General features: G+C 41.9%; 1 protein-coding gene across 1 annotated transcript; it reads left to right on the top strand.

Annotated features, from left to right (window-relative positions):
• The first annotated feature begins 429 nt into the window (after positions 1-429).
• LOC308317150 (uncharacterized protein) lies at positions 430-16,050 on the top strand. Its single transcript, XM_080765987.1, has 12 exons — positions 430-569; positions 1,547-1,658; positions 2,763-2,856; positions 3,631-3,685; positions 7,461-7,601; positions 7,717-7,877; positions 7,986-8,084; positions 8,886-9,031; positions 9,787-9,958; positions 11,254-11,366; positions 11,673-11,760; positions 12,033-16,050. The coding sequence occupies exons 1-12, from the start codon at positions 458-460 to the stop codon at positions 12,084-12,086; spliced, it is 1,347 nt and encodes a 448-aa protein (XP_080622113.1). The 5' UTR covers positions 430-457; the 3' UTR covers positions 12,087-16,050.
• The last annotated feature ends 4,590 nt before the right edge of the window (positions 16,051-20,640 follow it).

Genomic DNA, 20,640 nt, shown 5'->3' with positions numbered 1-20,640 from the left:
ATGGATCAAAAAATTGCAAACAGTAACACCCACTGGGCTAAATGAAAGAAGTTGATACCTACATATTACACCCACACCTCATCCCTTTTCTGTACATTTTTCTGTTCAAATAAATAAATGGTATCCAGGCCTTGCTCTTTCATTCATGTTGTTTGGTCCATGTTATTGTAGGGGGGAGTAGGAAGTGTGATCCTGATCTTGTGTGTGACATCCCTCATGGCTTGCAATTTCTAAAAACAAAACAAAAACATAACGTGTCGTAGTTTCACCGTGTCAATTAAATATAAACGTTTTGAATGAATTCTACGACAAACCTTGAAGTAGCCTATCCTTCGTGATCATTCGGCCTCAGGGGGGCACCACATCTTCACATGAAGAGCTCGGTGCAACACTATAACTCTTCCCCCGATCGTTTAGAAATGTTACAAACAGGTACTAGTTGGTACTTCTTTTCACAATGTCGGGCAGAAAGCCCCGGTCGGTGGCAAACCCTCTGGAATCTGCGATCACCACACCCAGTGAGCGAATTTTGAAAGAATGCCACAATTTGTATGTGGACAGCAAAAACGGTAAATAGCAATATGTGGATTATGATTCAATTCAATGTTCGGCATGAAGCAAACAAAACCATGCATAGTTGCGATGTTATGTAAGGTTACAAACTATCCAGCAAGACCCATTCTAAAGTTTACTCGAACGCAAAAGCGATAAACTACATATTTATTGTTTAAAGTGATATACAGTAACAGTTAAGAACCACATGCTGCCTTCTGTCATTGTTGTCTGTCGGTTATAACATTGCGTTGACCCTATCTAATCCTTGTGACTCGTCTGGCCGTTTACCCCCCGGGGACTGGTGCTGCACCGCCTGTGTTCTCATGCACCACGTACAGTGTGTCTAATAACTGCAAGTGCAAGGTTCTGCCTGTTTACTATAGTATATGTATTCGGGTTTTGATTATGAGAAAGTACCACTAAACACGTCGACATTCTTCTCAATACATTATGAATTTATGATCCAACAGCGACGTACATTTTTAGATAGCCATATGTCCACAGTGTCTGACTGTCATAAAGTAAGAAATTGCTGAATCCAATATCAGAGTACAGGCATTCACCCAATGCAGGCTACCGTGTCATTAGTCAGAAGGTTGATTGTTCCGAAATTACTATCCCTATCTCTAACCCTAACCTAAACCTAACCGCATTACCGCAAGCACGGGAGCAAACCTGAACCTAACCGCAAGCACGGGAGCAGTGCATGTTCGGACTAACGGGACTTCGGATCTATGGGTAGTTCCCACATGATGCTGCCGCCTTTAGTGGTTTTTGTACCAATCATCACACAAACATAGCGGAGAGTGGCCAGATTATGCCAATAAAGACCCATTGAATTGAATTATAGATGGTAGGATACTAGGATAGGATCTACAAACTGGACTTGACAGTGTTGAATGCTGCAGGCATGCAGGGCAAGGGACAAGCGGTTAAGCATCACACGACCACATGCTCTGCTGCCCTTAACGTGTGTGCGCGCTGCATATAGGCTTGGTGAAGATTGCCAGCAGCCTGGGTGTCCGTCTCCTACCTCCTAGAAAGAAGATCATAGTAATGATAATGGGGAATCATTCGGCAGGAAAGAGTTCCTTCATCAACTGGTAAATTGATTATCATTATTATACACACTGTACACACACCACAAGCTCACCTCATAAGAGAGATTTCTAAATCCTCCTAAATAAATAAAGGTTAAATAAAAAACACCCATGTGAAGTGAGCGGCACTCTTATGATTCTTATCATAATCATTATGAATGATGCACCATCTCATTCTGGCCAATCCCAATTTGCATCCTCACTTTCACGTGTTCACTTTTCTGTCCTCACTTTTTATCCTCAATATATACTTTGCTCAGCCAATCAAATTATGGAGTGCTCAGCCAATCAAATCATCGCTATGGGCCGGGGTACACACACACACACAGACAAAGCTGGGCTAGCGCCCCTCAAAAATAAAGAAGTAACTGAATGAGAAAGAATTTCATCTGGACACATAAATTGCTTTGAATGTTTCTCACAAAATGAATGGTCATTCTTATACGAGTACTGCAATTGGCAAAGTTGATTTAAAACCCAAGAAAGCATAGCAATACATTTGTTCTTGTTATTACCTACCATCTGGCTGCTATGACACACATCTAGAAGACTTTGGCTGTCTTTCCTGTTGATAGGCAGCAGTTTCAGACTGGGGTGAGACCTTACCCCAAAATGAGTACTGGCTCATGCAGTGGCTGGCATGTATGAATAACATAATATGTTATTCATACATGCCAGCCACTGCACTTTATATATTATATAAAGCCACATTTTTAATACTTTTTCAAACAACTGCTTTGCTTACTGAAAATAACCGATTTTTGATTAAAACAACGTGATGGTGAGTTATGTTTTTCAGTTGAAACGTGTTATTTTCAGCAAGCGACATTGGAATACCAGATACCGGTACATTACAACAAAGTATAAATCTGATGCCTCTTGTGGCTCATATGGGTAAGCACAATAAAAGTATGTCACAATACAAGCTCACATTGCAGATCTGCTAATTTGGGCGTGCCTCACTGTTGTACAACAAATTATAAATCGCTAAGATGAATGGATATTGCCGAGGTACTGTAAAATGTTAGGTAAATCTCCTCAAGAGCATGCAATTAAACTGGCTAAAAATTGTCTCCTTAATTTAAATCTTCACTTGTGTTATTTCAGGTATGCTGAAGAACATATACAGAAAACGGGTGTTGCCATTGAAACACAGGGGTTTACCTTCATCACAAGTGGGCGTAAAAGAGAATCATTGACGGTAAGAGGAGCATATAGCCTCCTGAAGCTTCTCAAACTGTCACAAACATATAGTGTTCACCCTGTGAGGTTTCTAAGCCCAAGCCTTATAATCACAGCATGAAAATAATATTTATTTTAGAGAGAACCATAATGCAGTAAAAGTAACTACATGGCAATTGTCTTGTAGGAAGGCAATTTTGTAATTATTATTTGGTTTTCAGCTGTTAATTAGTTTGAACTATTATTTATTATCTATTTTATATATTATATATTCAGAAAACACTTTTCTGCAGGAAAGAACCATATCTTAGCCCAATCAAAATGGTTGGTAAACAGATACATTGGAAGCCTGTGTGTATGGAAGGCACTCCCTCTCAGTGTAGCGATGCCTCACTGCATGCCGCTCCTACGAGGGGCTGGGTTACACACACACACATGCACGCACACGCACATAGACTCTCACATCGCACACAGCATCTCTGCAGTACTACATATACTAAGCAGGCTGGGGAACAATCTCTCTCTCTGTCTTCTTCTTTCTCATTTTCCTTTGCATTTCTTTCTCTCTACCCACCTTTGTGTGTGAAAGAGATGAAGCTGAATAAGATAATTACAGGGAAGGACTGTACTGGAAGGAATATTGGCTATATACAGGAAGCCACAACAGAGCACCTGACTACGGGTTTTATGATGTGCAAAGATGAGAGAAGATTCAGCGCTAACTGGCTGCTCGCTCCAGAAAACCATAGATATAATCTGTCACTTGTTATTTCTCTCCCTGTTTTCTCCACAGGGGAATGCAACGCTGCATCTCTACCCTCACTTCAGACCACTCCTTGAGTTCAAAGGTAAGGCGCTCCCCTTATTTTTAAATTCTGTATCTGACTCTAGAAATCAGAAATTTTTCATTTTCACCACTTAAATGCTGCCATGAACACCATTAAAAATGATTCGCTAGTGTGCATCTTTGTAATAGTAGCATTGATATTGGTATTCGAGGTGACACGCAGGCCTTTCCAGCCTATCCACCTGTTACTCAAACTAAAGCCATATTGGTATTCTACAATTCATGTTTTAGGGTATGTACATTTTGTCTCAACACGTAGGCTCTGTGATAGCCTGACTCTTACAGTACCATCACACAACACAACAGAGCTGTTGTTTCATCTCATGTCTTATGTAGCTAGTTACTGGTGTGACTCCCTGGCTTTGGTATGGTTTCTGCCCAACGATGGTTTCAGCCTTTGCTTATGCTCCCAAAACAATCCAAATGGGTGTTCGTCACTGTTATGAACAGATTCAGCACTCTGCCAACAAATTGGATACAAGGAAAGGCAGTATGAGAAAAATAATCAATATTGGAATTGAGAGATGCAGACAACAATCCTTAGCGAACAACAGAAATAACGTTCTGCTGTATCATCCATGAATATCTCATTGGAGAAACTGTTGGAGCTGCACCAAAGCTATGTTACAGACATACATGTAGGTTTTAATCACTAAATCAAATTACACTTATATAATTAACTAAAGCTGCAGATAGACGCAGATATACCGGTAGACTTGGTAGCTGCTCCATTTGTTTATTCCATAACTCTAGAGGTATTAAAGTCTAGTATACTACTATCTGATAGTCTATCCCACTAAAGAAATGTTCTTGTGAGCTACTTGTGATATCCAGCTGCTGTTGTCTATAGAGCTCATTCCTGTCTTGGTGATTTGAGCTAGAGTTTATGTGCTACACCTTGATGACTAATGCTCAATACTGAGTCATAGCTTCAGAGTGCACCAGGTTTATCACTTCATTACACGTCAGGCACAGACTCCACATTCACATTTACTTACTGTCTGTCTCACACCAATGTCATGCAAATCTGTATATTTATATGCTAGCATATAACGGAAAGGGACATAATTGGTGAACTATTCATTCGTAATTCCGTCTTTAGTAGTGTCTATGTTGTCCTGCTTGTGGTGGCAGTGGTTGGTGTGGTCCAGCGGTACAGTGGGTCGGTGGTGATTGGTGAATGAAAAATGCTTGAGTAGGAACTCTGGGTGTGCCTGCCTGGATGAAGTATCCGCGTGGAGGGGGCTGCACTGTACTGTACGTCTATACATTGACAGTATGTAGATAGTGAGGGTTCACTGGGTGCGGAGTGCACACGGTATGGCGCGTGAGTCACACGCCCCATCGACAGCAGTGCAGTGGAGTCAGGAGGAGCTACTGAGAAATGTCACAGCCATTAGAGCCTGCACAGACTAGAGCACAGCCCGACAGCAGCTCCACGCCACAGGCCTTTACCTCACCCATGGAATGGATCTGACCTGGAATCCAGCTGCATCACTGGCCCACTGCCTCCGGAAATACTACATTAGATACACTGTACCTGTTTGCTGGCTGAGGATGACTTGGCAGAAAAGAACACATCTAATATCTTCATCCAGTGGAAGTTACTGCTGATTGTACAGTTTGTTTGTTGCGTGTTGCGGTCCCAGGCATGTATGATGTTGTTTGTGCATGTTTGGTGTAAACTTAAGTGTGTGTGTGTGTGTGTGTGTGTGTGTGTGTGTGTGTGTGTGTGTGTGTGTGTGTGTGTGTGTGTGTGTGTGTGTGTGTGTGTGTGTGTGTGTGTGTGTGTGTGTGTGTGTGTGTGTGTGTGTGTGTGTGTGTGTTATTACAATATCTTATTAATCAACTTTGTTGTCAAGAAAGAGTTTAGAATATCATACTGTTGGAATGAATGCCTGCTGTCATCCTTAGTAAAATGATTAATTCTGGTTTAAAGTGACATGCATAGATGTGATTTGTCTATGTTGTGTTTGCATTTGATATGCTTAGTTTTCAGTCAACAAGTTCTTTTTTAGCCTTTGTCAATGCAGCATTATTTCAGCCTTTGCCCTTTTACTCGTGCACAGGATCTCCTGTTCAGCCTTCTCAGTTACTCTGTCTAGAGGGACTCTCTGTATGCTGTAGGCACGCTTGTTGGCACCTATTCACCTTTAGCCACTTTTTTGGGGCATGTCATTATAGGTGAAAATGTTAAGAAATAATAATATATTTCTGAGGGGCGATATCCCCGTGTGTGTGTGTGTGTGGGGGGGGGGGGGGGGGGGGGGAGCGGGGCGGGGGGGGCATTAAATGCCATTGACATTAAGGATAATGGCATTGAAGACTACCGTAAGTACAATGATAAGAGCGCCCCTCACTTCACTTTAAAAAAATGCTGATCTAAAAGATCCCAATGTGCTGCCCTGTGAGCTTGTAGATATTTTCACTGTCGTACAATAAAGTTAATTATATAGATAGAGTATAAATGATTTTGGCAGGCATAAGGCTTTCTTCTATGCATTACATCGATAACTATGGCCGATAACTATGGCCATAACTATGGCCATAATCTATAACTATGGCCATAATCTATCTCGCTCCTAATGTTTTTAGCACTTGTAGATGAGTGTTTTCAGCATTCCTGATCAATAGCTATAATATTGTACTGTTACTATATAAGCATTAAGCATTCTGTTCCACAGTTGGGATTTCAGTTTTATGTAAGCGGAATGGCCAATTAATAGGAAATGTATGGGAACAACCTTTTGAACAAAGGTGTGGATTTGGAGACAGATATATTGGTAGTGAGGCCATGCTGATAATAGAACCATAGGGGAATGCTAATGTGTCACAGTCGCTGAGGCTGTGGTCGCAGCAGCACAAGGGTGTGATTTGTACTAACACCTGCCCCTTGCCATGAAATACCCCCAGTGTAATCTCGGGCCTCTATCTGCATGCGCGTGTATGTGTTTGTGTGTATTGAGTGAGTGTGGGGGGAGTTAGGCTTGGGGAGAGTGGTGGTGGTTTCTCAACGGTCATCCTGTTCAGCTGCTCAAAGAGATGCGGGCTGTGTGGATGTGTGTCAGTGTGGAGCCGACTTCAGGGGACTCATGTGCCGGTGTTTGTGGGATAGTGCGACCTCACAGTGCGTTGCTTCACAGTCGTTCTTCACTGGCTAGCTTTATGTCCCACGCCCCACACTAAAGCTGCCAGTTGAAGAGCTGTTGTGTGTAACCATGACAACAGGCCTCTCTCCGCAGAGAGGATGGTGGGAGAAGTTGGACCCTATGAATTGTTTCATGTCGGGTAGTTTGATCTGTGAGGGCGTGGACACCAGGGGTGTTGGCCTTTTGGGGATTTTCATTGCAGTTTACAGAGCAAGCTGTAATGCATTCTTGCATTTTTTTCCAAATGTGCATTAGTGCTCATAATCAAAATGCAAACATAGTTGTATGAACTGGACTAATATTTATTTGTAATAATTGACACATTTTCATTTAAGAAGTCAAAGCGTTGACAGTATTCCTGGCCATCCCTGCTACTGGCTTCTTTCAGCTCTCATAGTATTGACTGCACTGCGGCTTCCAGTAACAAATAAACCAGTCATTGGCGGTGACAACCTTCAGAAGGGCTTCAACATGTTATTTATCACCCTGAACCTTTACTGAAGTGGGGTACGCTACAGTATATCTCTCTCACCCTACATAGTACATTCCTCAGTGTTAATATACTGTAATGTTGAGCATTTTAATGTGCAGAGAGAGAACTGCATACACAGAATCTGTATACCCTAGGTGTTTTGGACTACTTGATGTCCGAGATCTCGACCTCCAAACAGAAGAAGTTCAGCCTGGTGACATTTGTGGACACGCCAGGTTTGGTGGACGGGGACATGGTCTACCCCTTTGATGTGAACAGCGCCATCACCTGGTTTGGTAAGGCTTTATCGTTCAACTTCTTTCCTAATTTCAGTGTATCTGCTCAAGAGGCATAAACCGGTGATTGATTTCTGTCTCATCTAATGTATATTCTCTTCTTGTCTCTTTGCAGGGGAGCAGGCAGACCTGATCTTCGTGTTCTTTGACCCCATGGGCCAGGCGCTGTGCAAACGAACACTCAATATTGTGGAGAAATTGAGTGAGACGTGTGCAGACAAGGTGTTGTTCTACCTCAGCAAGGCGGATGTGGCTGGGAAAGAAACAGACAGACAAGTGGGTTTGCCCAATACGTGCCTATAGCGCCGAACCTTTTCTAGACACCGCTTTATATATTTGAGCTGCATGTAATGAATAAACCAGGCTGTGCTCTTGTAATTACAGAGGGTGATGATGCAGATAGTTCAGGAACTGTGTCGTCGTCCGGGCCTCAACAAATGCGGTTTTGAGATGCCCACAATATACATCCCTAATCCACAGAAGGTAAAAATGCAGGATCACTGACACTGTACATCCTTATTATTTATAATTATGGAGTAATTAAGGAGTCACAAGGAGAATATTAATTATAACTGCAACAAATGATGCCGACAACCCATGGGTGTACTTCCAACGTTTTTTCGCCTAGATCACATGCCTTTAATTCTATTAGCTACAGTATACACATGTGATGATGACAATCATAGTCAACTTGCTATTCATATTCTATTTCCTTTATATGTTCTTTTGTAGGATTAAACGTTGAGTTGAGTATCTTTCAATAGTCAACCTCAAGTGTGCACATATTTAAATTGGGTCTGAATTTAAGGTTCTTTGCTATCCTTGGTGTTGAATGGCCATTGATTATCTAGGAACATAATTTATCCACTTCAGCTTGTCACTGTACTGTGGATAGCCAAGAACAGTATGAATCATTTTGTAATATGATTGCTGGGTGAGTTACACACTGTCTCAAGGAGAGCAAGGGTTGTAAACCATGGCCTTTGATCAGCCATCTTTGACAATGTCTGCCCTGGTCCGGAGTAATTACTCTGATCAATAGCCGCAAGGCTGTGCTCTGCATGGTGTACGGCTCCTGCACAGATGTATTTTTGCGGAGAGAGTGCAGCTTCACGTTCTGCTAAGTGCACATGGCTGTCAGTCAATATTCCCATATTCCCATTTGTGGAAGAACACCGTTTTTTCAAGCTTAGGGCGCACATCAAATTTGCTGAGTCATTCCATCAAACAAACCATTCCATTCAGCCATTCCAGTCTGTATAAGCAAACATTTGTTCTGTTTAGCCAAGTCGCTGTGTGAACCAGATTGATGGGGTGTGTCAGACCATTGAGAAGACCATCAACCAGGCAGTTCAGAAGACGCTGGATCAGCTGGAGAAGGACTGTGATATCATCTGTTCAACAATTAGCAACAGACTTGCCCAAGACAGGTAGACCACTGAACAATCATGTATCAGTTGTGTTATCCTTATTACTATTCTCGTAGAAATCCGTAAGTGACAGTAATGGTCCTACTCAATTACCCACTTAAACCCTAGGATCCCTATTCTGGAGGGAAAATGCAAGCCAACAACGCACCGCAATGTGTGAGCTTGTAGATCTGCTTTTTTCTGTGACAAGATTTGGTGTAGAGGGGGAAAACGGACGATCCAAGTACAGAGCCAACTCGGGTCAAGTTTACCAAGTAGGCTATAGAGGTTTCAAGTGGTTAATGTAGTCATCTTTCAATATTTGGCGCGGAGGTACCCTGCCCTGAACCATGGAGGATGTGGGTTCAAGTCCACCGCAGTGAATCCGGCTTTGTCAGGCGTCTATGCAAACACGATTGGTTCGGGGGAGGGGAGCCGCCGAGCCGGGTGGGTAGGGTGATATTTACACATACTCCTACAGGCATGGGCTGCACCTGTCAGCAGGGAGTAGTCCTGCCAGTGGGGGAGCAGTGACGACACAGAAATATCTGTGGGGAGGTATTAATTGGCATAACGACTAAATTGGGGAGAAAATGGGGTAAAAAGAATTGGCTACTCTAAATTGAAAAACAGTATAAAAACATATATGTAGTCATCTTTCTGCGTACTGTATATACCAGATGTATGTTTTATTATACACAGGATGCAAGCATTATCCATGTTTCTTTGTCGATTGCACCTTACAGTATATTCATTCCCTCTCTTAATCCACACAGGGCAGATGTCAGCTACAACAAAAGTGTCCGTCTTCACTCCTTCCTGTGTGGGGCTCTGGGCATATTTCTTCCCTTCCTCTTCATCCTCAGCTTCATCGTGAACACCTTTGCCAAAGAGACACTAGATGAACTTTTTGGAGAAGGGCTGTCCAGGATCCTTTCAGCCTCCACGGTATGCATGTGACCCCAATAATGCTCACACTGGACCCTCGGCAGGCCTAGTTTGACACTCCCAGATTTAAATGAACACTCAGACTTTTGTAGCCTCTTGTCCTATTCCCACTGTCCTGTTTTCAACATTGTTAACAGTTTACAATTGGCATAGCTGAGGCATGGTTGGCGAATGGGCCTTTCTGTGTGGAGTTTGCATGTTCTCCCCGTGTCCCCTAGGGACCTACCCTAGGTGGGGACCCTCACAAAACACATGCAGTAATCCTGGTCTCTAAAGTAAACTACCTCCCCCTGGCCAGCCGGGACGCCTGATGGGGAGGGGAAAGGATCTGGTCGGAATAACGTGTTCCCTCCACACCCTACATCTGGCCAGGGAAACTCCCCCCTATAAGGTGAAAAGAAGCAGCTTGGACTCCTCATAGATAGAAGGAAGCATGAGATCAGTCCGCTGCCCTCCCCAGGTTGGCAGAGGAAGCGTAGCACCCAGGATTACATTAGATAATTGACACTAGGTGAAAGAATTGGTTGCAAAATCGTGGGATACAAAAAAACAGTTTACAGTTGGCTGAATGCATTTACTATTAGGCCTGTCAAAAAAAATCGATTCGAGTTAGAATCGCGATTCTAATGCTGTCCGATTCAGAATCGATTCTCATTTTCTCATTTTTTTTTTTTTTTTAAATTTTTCTTTTTTCACAAATGTACCTGTGCATGCAATGCATTATGGCCTGGGTTTCTGCATAGTGCATTTACTACCAGCTAAGCTAAGCCTGCCAATTGTATTTATTTTACACCTGTTTTAATACTAATGTATTGTTCTGGTATTGAGTGAGAAGAGATTTTGTAACTTTTGTACTGGTTCAAATTTGTGCAAGCTAAATACATGAGACATGTTCTTACTCTTGGATTTAACCTTTGTGTGTTTAAATCATTCAGTTGATAAAACCTTTACAATTATACAAGCTTTTTACTAAATGTACTCTGCTTTCATGCCAGAAGACTGGAGTAGATCATGCTAAAATTCTATTTAATTGTTTTTAATAAAATAAAATAAACTGCTTTAGAATCGAAAAAAATCTTTTTTGAATCGAGAATCGGAAAAATCGAAAAGATCGTTTTTGAATCGAATCGTCACCCCAAGAATCGGAATCGAATCGAATCGTGGGACACCTAAAGATTCGCAGCCCTATTTACTATGTATCTCTTGAGAGTCTTGCAAGTGATATGGCATGGAAATTTATAGCGAACGACTGGTTTATTTTGTGTTCTGACTGTATATTTTTTGTATCTCACCAGGGAATAATGGTGTATCTGTGGGACTGGATCCCAGAAGATGGACAAGTATTATTTCTTATCATCTTTGGAAGTTTTTGTTACCTCCTGCTATTCCTAGCAAAGTATTTTGCACGGTAGGCAAAATTGCATCCCTACATTTTACCCTACCTCCAAGCAATGTCAGTTTTACTTCTAGAGACTAGAAAACAGCATTTCACATAATAAAGTACAGCATTTACAGTTTCCACTTCAATATAGTGTATTGGTTAGAACACAAGCATTCTCTCTCTCTCTCTCTCTCGCTCGCTCGCACATGCTCTCACACACACACGCACGTGCACGCACACACACACACACACACACGCACGCAAATATAGTAGAATTTGTAATTATGTATCTATTTTATTAATGATAGTTGATGTGATGTTTATCTTTCTTAGCCAAGGGAATAAGACTCTGACAAAGAAGGAGAGGAGGAGTCTGGCAGAGTACAATGATTACATCCAGGACGTGGTCAGAGACAAGAAGGTTAACATCCTTTTTATTGTTTTAATCTTGTAGTTTTTTACTCACCAAATGTATCTGAAGATCGTTGTTTTTCTTTTGTTTAATGTCTGTCGTATGGTGGTGTCGCTTGCCAAAAATATCATATTTACAAGCTCACAAGGCGCTGTGATGTGTCGTGAGCTTGTAGATCGGTTACTTTTGACACCATAGTACGACGAGAATAAATGAAGCATAATTATGTTAGTTAGTTATATTTCAGCCACAGAACTAACATTGTACATTTTAATCAACAGGGTAAATTGTATGAATGGTATCTGCAGCAGTGTGCAGCTGAATATGACTTCTAACCATGGGTAAGGCGCTGAAAGTTTACATACATCAGAATTGTTGATGTTACCATTTGTCAAAATGACACTCTTTTTGCCACTGGGCATTTTTCAATGGGAGCCACGGGAGGTTCTGATCAGGTAATTATCACCTGCGTGATAAGCTTTAATCTTCCCAATTATGTGCTCCCTCATGATCTTTGACAAATTGTATACAGAGATAAGCTTTAATCTTCTCATTTATGTGGTCCTTCATGATCTGTTATAAAAATGTAATACAATGTAATACCAACGTTGTCATCTCAGAGTCGGAAGCAATTTAATTATGCACATGCAATTAAAAGTGCCTTTACTGTTAAGTACAGGATAATACTATGCTGATAATAATGTGAGAAATATCCTTATGATCTTGTTTATCAGTTTTTTATTAAGCCATAGTGTTTCTGTTGGAAACTTAACTGTTTACATCTAAATCTTGTTCTTACTGACTTGTAACTGGCTCATGTTTGCAGAATGTGTCATAGAAACTGAACTCAGAATATTTTATAGTTTTCTTTTAATAGTTTTTGTTTTACCTTTGTTCAGCCAAAGCCGTCACTTTACAAAATAACAGAATGTGTAGTACTTCACTTTATATTTGTATTCTGAATATTCTAAATTATGTCATTCTAAAATAATCAATACTGCAGCATAGACTGTTGGTTATTGTATTTGTACAAGAATAGATGCATTTCCTTGAAAAGGTTTTCAGAAAAACTAATTGGGTGTAATCACCCATGCCATGATGTCCAGAAGTTCTCGTGTTAAAACAATATATCTCATTTGATCCCTGTAATGTGATGTATGTTACCAATTGTGTCTTTAGTGCATTGTCCTACAAAACATTATAGTCAGAGTTTAATACAGATGGAGAAACATTGCCAGATTCAGATTGCTGTCAATCAAATAAAATCAAAGCAATGGGCCCAAGCCCATTGCTGCCCAATAATTGAAAAGATTTCATACCATACCATACCATACCATCTTTATTTATATAGCACATTTTAAAACAACAACGTTGTACCAAAGTGCTTTACAGTAAAACATTAAAAAACACAACTTCATTTAAAAACCACAAAAACAACCACGAACAACATGCACAGTGTCACATTAAACATCGAAACATCTCATACTGTGCTTGGAAAAGCCAAGGAATAAAGGTAAGTCTTGAGGCGTGACTTAAACACCTGGAGGGTGGGGGCTTGTCTTGTGTGCAGAGGCAGCTCATTCCAGAGCTTGGGAGCTGCCACTGCAAAGGCTCGGTAACCTCTGAGCTTCAGCCTGGTTTTAGGCACCACCAGGAGAAGCTGGTCAGAGGACCTGAGCGTCCGTGTCGGAGCATAGGGTTTCAGCAGCTCAGATAAATAACTGGGTGCCAAACCATTTAGACACTTAAAGACAAAGAGCAATACTTTAAAGTCAATCCTGTATCGCACAGGAAGCCAGTGGAGGGAGGCTAGTACAGGGCTGATGTGGTCTCGCTTACGTGTGCCTGTAAGTAACCTAGCAGCTGCGTTCTGGACTAGCTGTAATCGAGAGATAGAAACCTGGTTTACTCCAATATACAGGGCATTACAGTAGTCAAGGAGGGATGTCATGAAAGCATGAATTACAGTTTCAAACACAGAGCGGGATAGACAAGACTTAACCTTAGATAGCCTCCTAAGCTGGAAGAAGCTCTTTCTTACTACTTCATTTATCTGTTTGTCCATCTTTAGGTCAGAGTCGATTTTGAAACCTAGATTGGTGGCAGTAGGCTTCAAGAAGGGCTCAAGGGGGCCTAAAACACCAGGAGGGGACACATGTGCTTGTGTAGGCCCAAACACCATAACTTCAGTTTTGCTGTCATTGAAGTTTAGGAAGTTTAAAGCCAGCCATGCTTTTACATCCTCGAGGCAAGCAAGGAGTGGTTTTAAAGAGTCAGGATTGTTACGCTTTAGAGGCAAATAAATTTGGCTGTCATCAGCGTAACAATGGAAAGAAACACCGTGTTTTCGAAAAATAGATCCTAGGGGGAGCAGATACAACATAAACAGAATTGGTCCAAGAATAGAGCCCTGTGGCACTCCACAATGGAGGGATGCTGTGGTGGATGTGGCATCCCCTAGGGTGACACGGAAACTTCTCCCTGACAAGTAAGAACTAAAAAACTCTAGTGCTGGCCCTTTAATGCCAACCCAGTGCTCCAAGCGAGAGAGCAAGATACTGTAATCTACAGTGTCAAATGCCGCGGTAAGATCCAAGAGCACCAGAATGAGAGAGTCACCAGAGTCTGTAGCCAAAAATATGTCATTAAATATTCTTAACAGTGCAGTCTCGGTGCTGTGGAGAGCTTTGTACCCGGACTGGAACACTTCCAGAATGCCATGTGTGTTCAAATGGGGCATCAGTTGGGCCAGGGCACATTTTTCCAAAACTTTGGAATTAAATGGGAGCTTGGAAATAGGCCGAAAGTTGGATAGGACAGAAGGATCAAGGTTGTGCTTTTTAAGCAGCGGCTGTACCACAGCATGTTTAAAAATTGCTGGTACATCACCTGCCAGGCACTGGTTTATGATCAAAAGGAGATCTGGCCCGGTAGCCTCACTGCTTTCTTTAGCCAGACGAGGGGGAAGGACGTCTAAAGGGGAGCCAGTTGGTTTTATTTGGGAAATTATTTCCTGTAGCTGAAAAAGGGATACAGGCTCAAAATGGCTGAAAGTGGTGGGGCAGGTGACAGCAATAGAAGGGTCATGTGTCGGAGTAGGGATGCTAGCCCTGATGTTGGCCACTTTGTCAATAAAGAACTGTAAAAAGAGCTCACATTTTTCAGGGGAAGCATCAAGACAGATAGGCTGGGGGACGTCAAGTATATCATTTATAGTTTTAAATAAAACCTGAGGTTTGTGACAGTTAGTTACAATGATATCTGAAAAATATTTCATCTTTTCAGTTTTGACACTTTGCTGGTATTTTCGCCAGCTATCACGCAAAATGTCAAATGACACCGTTAGCCTATCCTTTTTCCACTGACGTTCAGCTCGCCTGCATTCTTTTCGGACCTTCCGTGTGCTGTCATTCAACCAGGGCTCAGTTTTAGGTTTAGGGCACCTAGTTTTAAAAGGAGCAACAGTATCAAGGGCTTTAAGACAGATGCAATCAAAGCGAGTGGTTAGCTCATCTGTGGTCATACACACAGGGCTGGCTGGGCTTTGTTGGCCTACTGTTGCACTGGTGAAGGCAGACGAGAAACGGGCGGCAGTGGAAGAGTTTAGTATACGGCATCTAATAGCTGGTGCAGCTTGTTTAACAGTGTGACATGGGAGTGACATATCAAACAAAACAGGCATATGGTCGGAGAAGAAAGCACCACATATTTCAACATTGGAAACTGGTAAACCATATGAGAGGACCAAGTCCAAAGTGTGCCCATGCTCTTGTGTGGGACCAGACACAGACTGCACAAGATCAAAGGAACTTATGAGACTTAAGAATTCACTAGCCATTGGCTTAGAGGGACAGCATACGTGTATATTTACATCACCAAGAATTAAAACATGATTATACTTCGGCATTATTTCAGCCAGAAAGTCTGAGAAATCAGGGATGAAGTGCTTGTTGTACTTTGGCGGTCTGTATATTACAGCGTACAGTACAGGAGGAGAGCGACCCAGCTCAAACATGTTCAGCTCGAAACTGGAGAATAAGAGCGGTGACAGCTGTTTACAGTCAAAGTTTTGTTTGAAAACTGTCGCAATTCCACCTCCCTTGCCAGTCGTTCGTGGAGCGCTGAAATACGCACAGCCAGGCGGCAAAAGTTCGGAAAAAGTGGTTGACTCACCGGCTCTCTCCCAAGTCTCGGTGATTGACAGAAAGTCAAGCTGACGTGTGACGAAGAAATCATTCAGGATAAACGTTTTGTTTGTTAGCGACCTGGCATTCACCAGGGCGATCCTTGCTGGAGGCGGGGCAGGGCTTCGTTCAGTCCCGGCCGCGGGAGTCCAGGCGAGGGGTCGAAGGCAGCAGCGGTTCACTCCTCGTCTGCGGAGGTGGGGAGAGCAGCGACGGGTAGGGAAATCCTTGTCCACTTCAGTGTCAGTGACAGGCACCAGCCAGGTGCCGATAGGCTCGAGAGAGCGACGGGAGACAGAGTAGAGACAGGTCGATCCATTTCCAACCAGGGTAGATGCAGAGAAACGCACCAGGGCGGCTTTCAGCCTCACTAGTTGGCCGCTGCGTTTACCACGGGAGCGGGTCTTGTGCCGTCTCCGACGGGGGAGAGGAGCGCACAAGTGAGCAGGTATACTCGCGAGCAGCGTTGGCAGAGGAAACGTTTTCTGTCTCGAAAACGGAGTCAAATTTTCGCTAGCAAGACGAATATCCAGCAGGGCTTGGCGATCGTAAGCCAGTAGAGAGTTGACATTTTCCGTGACAACTGATAAAACAAGCACAAACACAACCAGAACAGACAGCGGGAGACGAGCGGCCACAAACACAGGCGCCATCACTTGTTGATTCATGTAACACAATATTAATAGTTATGTTCAACTAGTGAGCATAGGTTGGTCAACTGTGAACTCGTCCAGTCCACTGATGTGTGTACCCTGTATCCTTTGTTGTCAAATTAAGTAGTGAAAATAGCCAATCTACATCTGGTAGATCTGCTATTTTTGCCAAATGTTTGCCTATTTTGGCTTATGTTCATCTATTATGACATGCCAAGAATAGGGAATAGGGATGGTAGGGTTTCATGTGGTTAATTTGATTTTGAGTGTACAATGGACCTGTAAGTGTCCATTTGTACAGTTAAATTAACTTTTTATACATGGCTGTCTGCTTTAGTTTAACCTTTTTGCCCTACAGTGTATTACTTTGGGTTAGGGTCAGTGTTGTTATTGCGAATACCGGACTTCTCGCCTCGGCGAGTGGACTTCACGTTTGGCGAGTGGACTTCCCCTTTTGCAGAGAAGTCTTCACTTTCCGAGGCGAGTCGCCAAGACCAATCGCCCCAGAAAGTGAAGCCTTCTCGGCAAAAGGGGAAGACCACTCGACCCGAAAGTGAAGCCCCAAGATGGTCCGTTGCTGCCCTCTAAAGGCCCGAAATAATTCCCAAAATAGTGCCAGTGACATCTTTTCAACAGATCTCCATCTCTCTGCCTCACTGAGCGCATAACCAACGGGACGTCCATACGACGTCAAACAGACCTCTCTGTAACCACCAACCAACCCAGAACGTCCAGGTCGCCGGCCGTCCCAGCCAGACGTCCATACGACGTCCATACGACATCTTCGATACGACGTGACAGTCAAACTCAGGATATACGACCTGCAGACTCAGTCCGTTGCAACAAGACGTCCATACGACGTCCATACGACGTCGACAGCTGTGGGTACCAGATCGGCTGCAAAATGTGCTCGCTGAGTAATTAATTTACTTGCTACTTAATCACAGGCAAACTTGTTATAGTTTTATGCCTTTGCCGACAGAGCCATTATGTTTCCGGTTGTCTGTCTGTCCGTCCGTCTGTTCCAACATTGTGAAAGAAATATCTACGGAACGCCTTGAAGGAATTTCATGACGTTTGGCACAATTGTCTACTTTAGACGCAAGGATGAACCGTTTAGAAATAGGTTGTCAAAGTCTAGGGTGCCAATAGCCGAGTGACAATGATACAGTACAGATACAATAACAAACATCCCATTATTGGTTCAAAAGGTTTTGCACTCGAAGGATTGGCAATTTGATATAAAAACAGTTTGGCTGATTTAATACTTCATCAGCAGTTTGAAAAATAAAAATAAAGTCGTTTTCCATCTTAGATTCTTTTGTAATTGTAGTCTTTTTGTAATTTTAAGCCTCTGTAATGTACCTTTTTAAAGAAAATGTAAGCTCGCTAAATATGACAACTTTTGAGAACTTTTTTCAACTTTTTCACTGAAACAGTGTTTTTGTACATATGACAACAACTTTTTGAGAACTTTTTCACTTTCAACTTTTTCACTTATTAATTATTACTTTTTTCTATATTTTTTGTAAAAACTGTTGTTTCTATATTTAAATAAAATACATTACATTTGACCGTACATTTGACTCTTGTGTTATATTCTTGTGAAATATTCAGTAAAGTATTCTGGTGAAATATTTGCCATTTTAAGATTTCATAGTATTTAGCATCTCTGAGCCCAGGAATGGGTGTGACAATAGATACTTGTCTCCACCCCTAGATACTTGCATAAACACTCCCCCCATCCTCTAACCACTCCACACTGTCAACTGCACAGAATGACTTGAGTGGACACTTAGTAAAAGAAGTATAAGGATTGTAATGATACAATCTAAAAAGTAACTATAGGCTAATTGAGTTTTCAAATAAATACATGTGGCGTAAAACTGCTTGCAGCTAACACTGCAAGTAGGCTATAATTTATTGTTTAGTGTATGTTTTGTAATGATACAATCTAAAAAGTAACTATAGGATATTGAGTTTTCAAATAAATACATGTGGCGTAAAACTGCTTGCAGCTAACACAGGCTATAATTTATTAAATGAAGTTACTTGTAGTTTTAGACCCATGCTTTTAATTTTTAATTGCTAAATAAAAAAATGCTGTATGTTTACATTACCGTAGGTACCTTTTTACCCCTAAATGCATGGCTTGAATCAGCCGTGCACTGATGTGAAAGAGTCAAAACTTTACCAACAGAAAGTCAGGGGAAAAAATACCTTAGACGTGTGTTATGATCCTTCCACTTTTAAGAAGGGGTACTACACTTTTTCTTCACATTCAATGTTTGAGCTGTTCTTCTAACAACAATGTCATGCATGGATTGATCAAATTATATAAACGACGGATTTCACCCGCATGGATGTCATGGATTGATCAAATCATATAAAAGACGGATTTAGCACAGTAGCTAGCAAAGGCTGCAGTTCACATTCAATGTTTGAGCTGTTCTTCTAACGGATTTCACCCGCATGGATGTCATGGATTGATCAAATCATAGGGGAAGTCCACTCGCCAAAAGGTGAAGACATTTCGCCCCGGGCCCAGTGGTCTTCCCCTTTTGGCGAGTGGACTTCCCCTTTTGGCGAGTCGCCTAGACCAATTGCCCGGACTGCTCGCCAAGGGCGAGAGGTCTTGCTACCGTTATTGCAATACAAACTCTCCGTTCTATCACCTTAGCTGCAATACCACATAATGCCTTCACTCCAGTGTTTGTAGATAAGATATATTTATTTCTCTCAAAAGGTATCGTTGGTCTTTTTGTTTTACCCAAATGAGCCCTATTTGGGCTCTTTGCAATATTGCTGTGAATGCTTTCAGTTTCTATTATATTGTCTGTATGTCTTAATGTAGAATGGGTTCTTTCTATTTTGTCCTTTAAATTGACTGTTTCAATACGTTTATTGAAATTGCGTGTGAATTTGTCTATTGTGTGTAATTGTTTTTAAATTGATTTTAGATCGTTATGGGTGGTACAAACAATGTCTCAATAGTATAAATCTTAATCCAGTGACTCTAAGACAGCCTGTCTTCCCCTGTACCCTGTCACATCTTTCAAGATTAAATATTTTGTAATGACATGACTCCTGTATTTATCACTAATGTGTGTGTGTGTGTGTGTGTGTGTGTGTGTGTGTGTGTGTGTGTGTGTGTGTGTGTGTGTGTGTGTGTGTGTGTGTGTGTGTGTGTGTGTGTGTGAATATATACCCTTAAGTCATTGTTGAAGACTTTTATTTCAAAGTTTTTGTTATAAAAATACCATTCCAAGCCTCTGTAGGAAGAACAATGTTTAAAATCTTTGACTTATATCTTAAGCATAATTTATACTTGTACGTTGTACAGCAGGGATACTCAAATAGATTTACCTGTGGGCCACATTACAAAAATGGCAAGGGGCCAGTAGATAAAATTACGACATTAATGATACTTGATAACTTCTCTCTTTCAATTGCTTTATTTTCGCAAAATGTATCAAAGTACAATGTGCATGCACACAATATGTAAATAAATAAATGTGTTACATTTTCTTGCATAAACACAAAGAGCTGTTTCCATAACTGCACAAATTATTGCACATAACATGAGTAGCTGTTATAATAACATAATAACATAACATGAGTAGCTCTTTGCCTGCCTGTCTGTCTGTCTGTCCATGAGTAGTTATTTGTCTGTCTGTCAATGAGTAGCTGTCTTACTGTCTGCCTGTCTATGAGTAGCTGTCTGCCTGCCTGTCTATGAGTAGCTGTCTGTCTGCCTGCCTGCCTGTCCAATTGTCCATGAGTAGCTGTCTGTCTGCCTGTCTGAGTAGCTGTCTGCCTGCCTAATTGTCCATGAGTAGCTGTCTGTCTGCCTGTCTATGAGTAGCTGTCTGCCTGCCTGCCTAATTGTCCATGAGTAGCTGTCTGTCTGCCTGTCTATGAGTAGCTGTCTGCCTTCCTGCCTGTCCAATTGTCCATGAGTAGCTGTCTGTCTGTCTATGAGTAGCTGTCTGCCTGCCTGCCCAATTGTCTATGAGTAGCTGTCTGTCTGTCTATGAGTAGCTGTCTGCCTT

This window comes from Protomyctophum bolini, assembly GCF_963924005.1.
Source record: "Protomyctophum bolini genome assembly, chromosome: 6".
NCBI lineage: Eukaryota > Metazoa > Chordata > Actinopteri > Myctophiformes > Myctophidae > Protomyctophum > Protomyctophum bolini.
The sequence above is the reverse complement of the archived record's forward strand: the minus strand, read 5'-3'. Positions and strand labels throughout refer to the sequence as shown.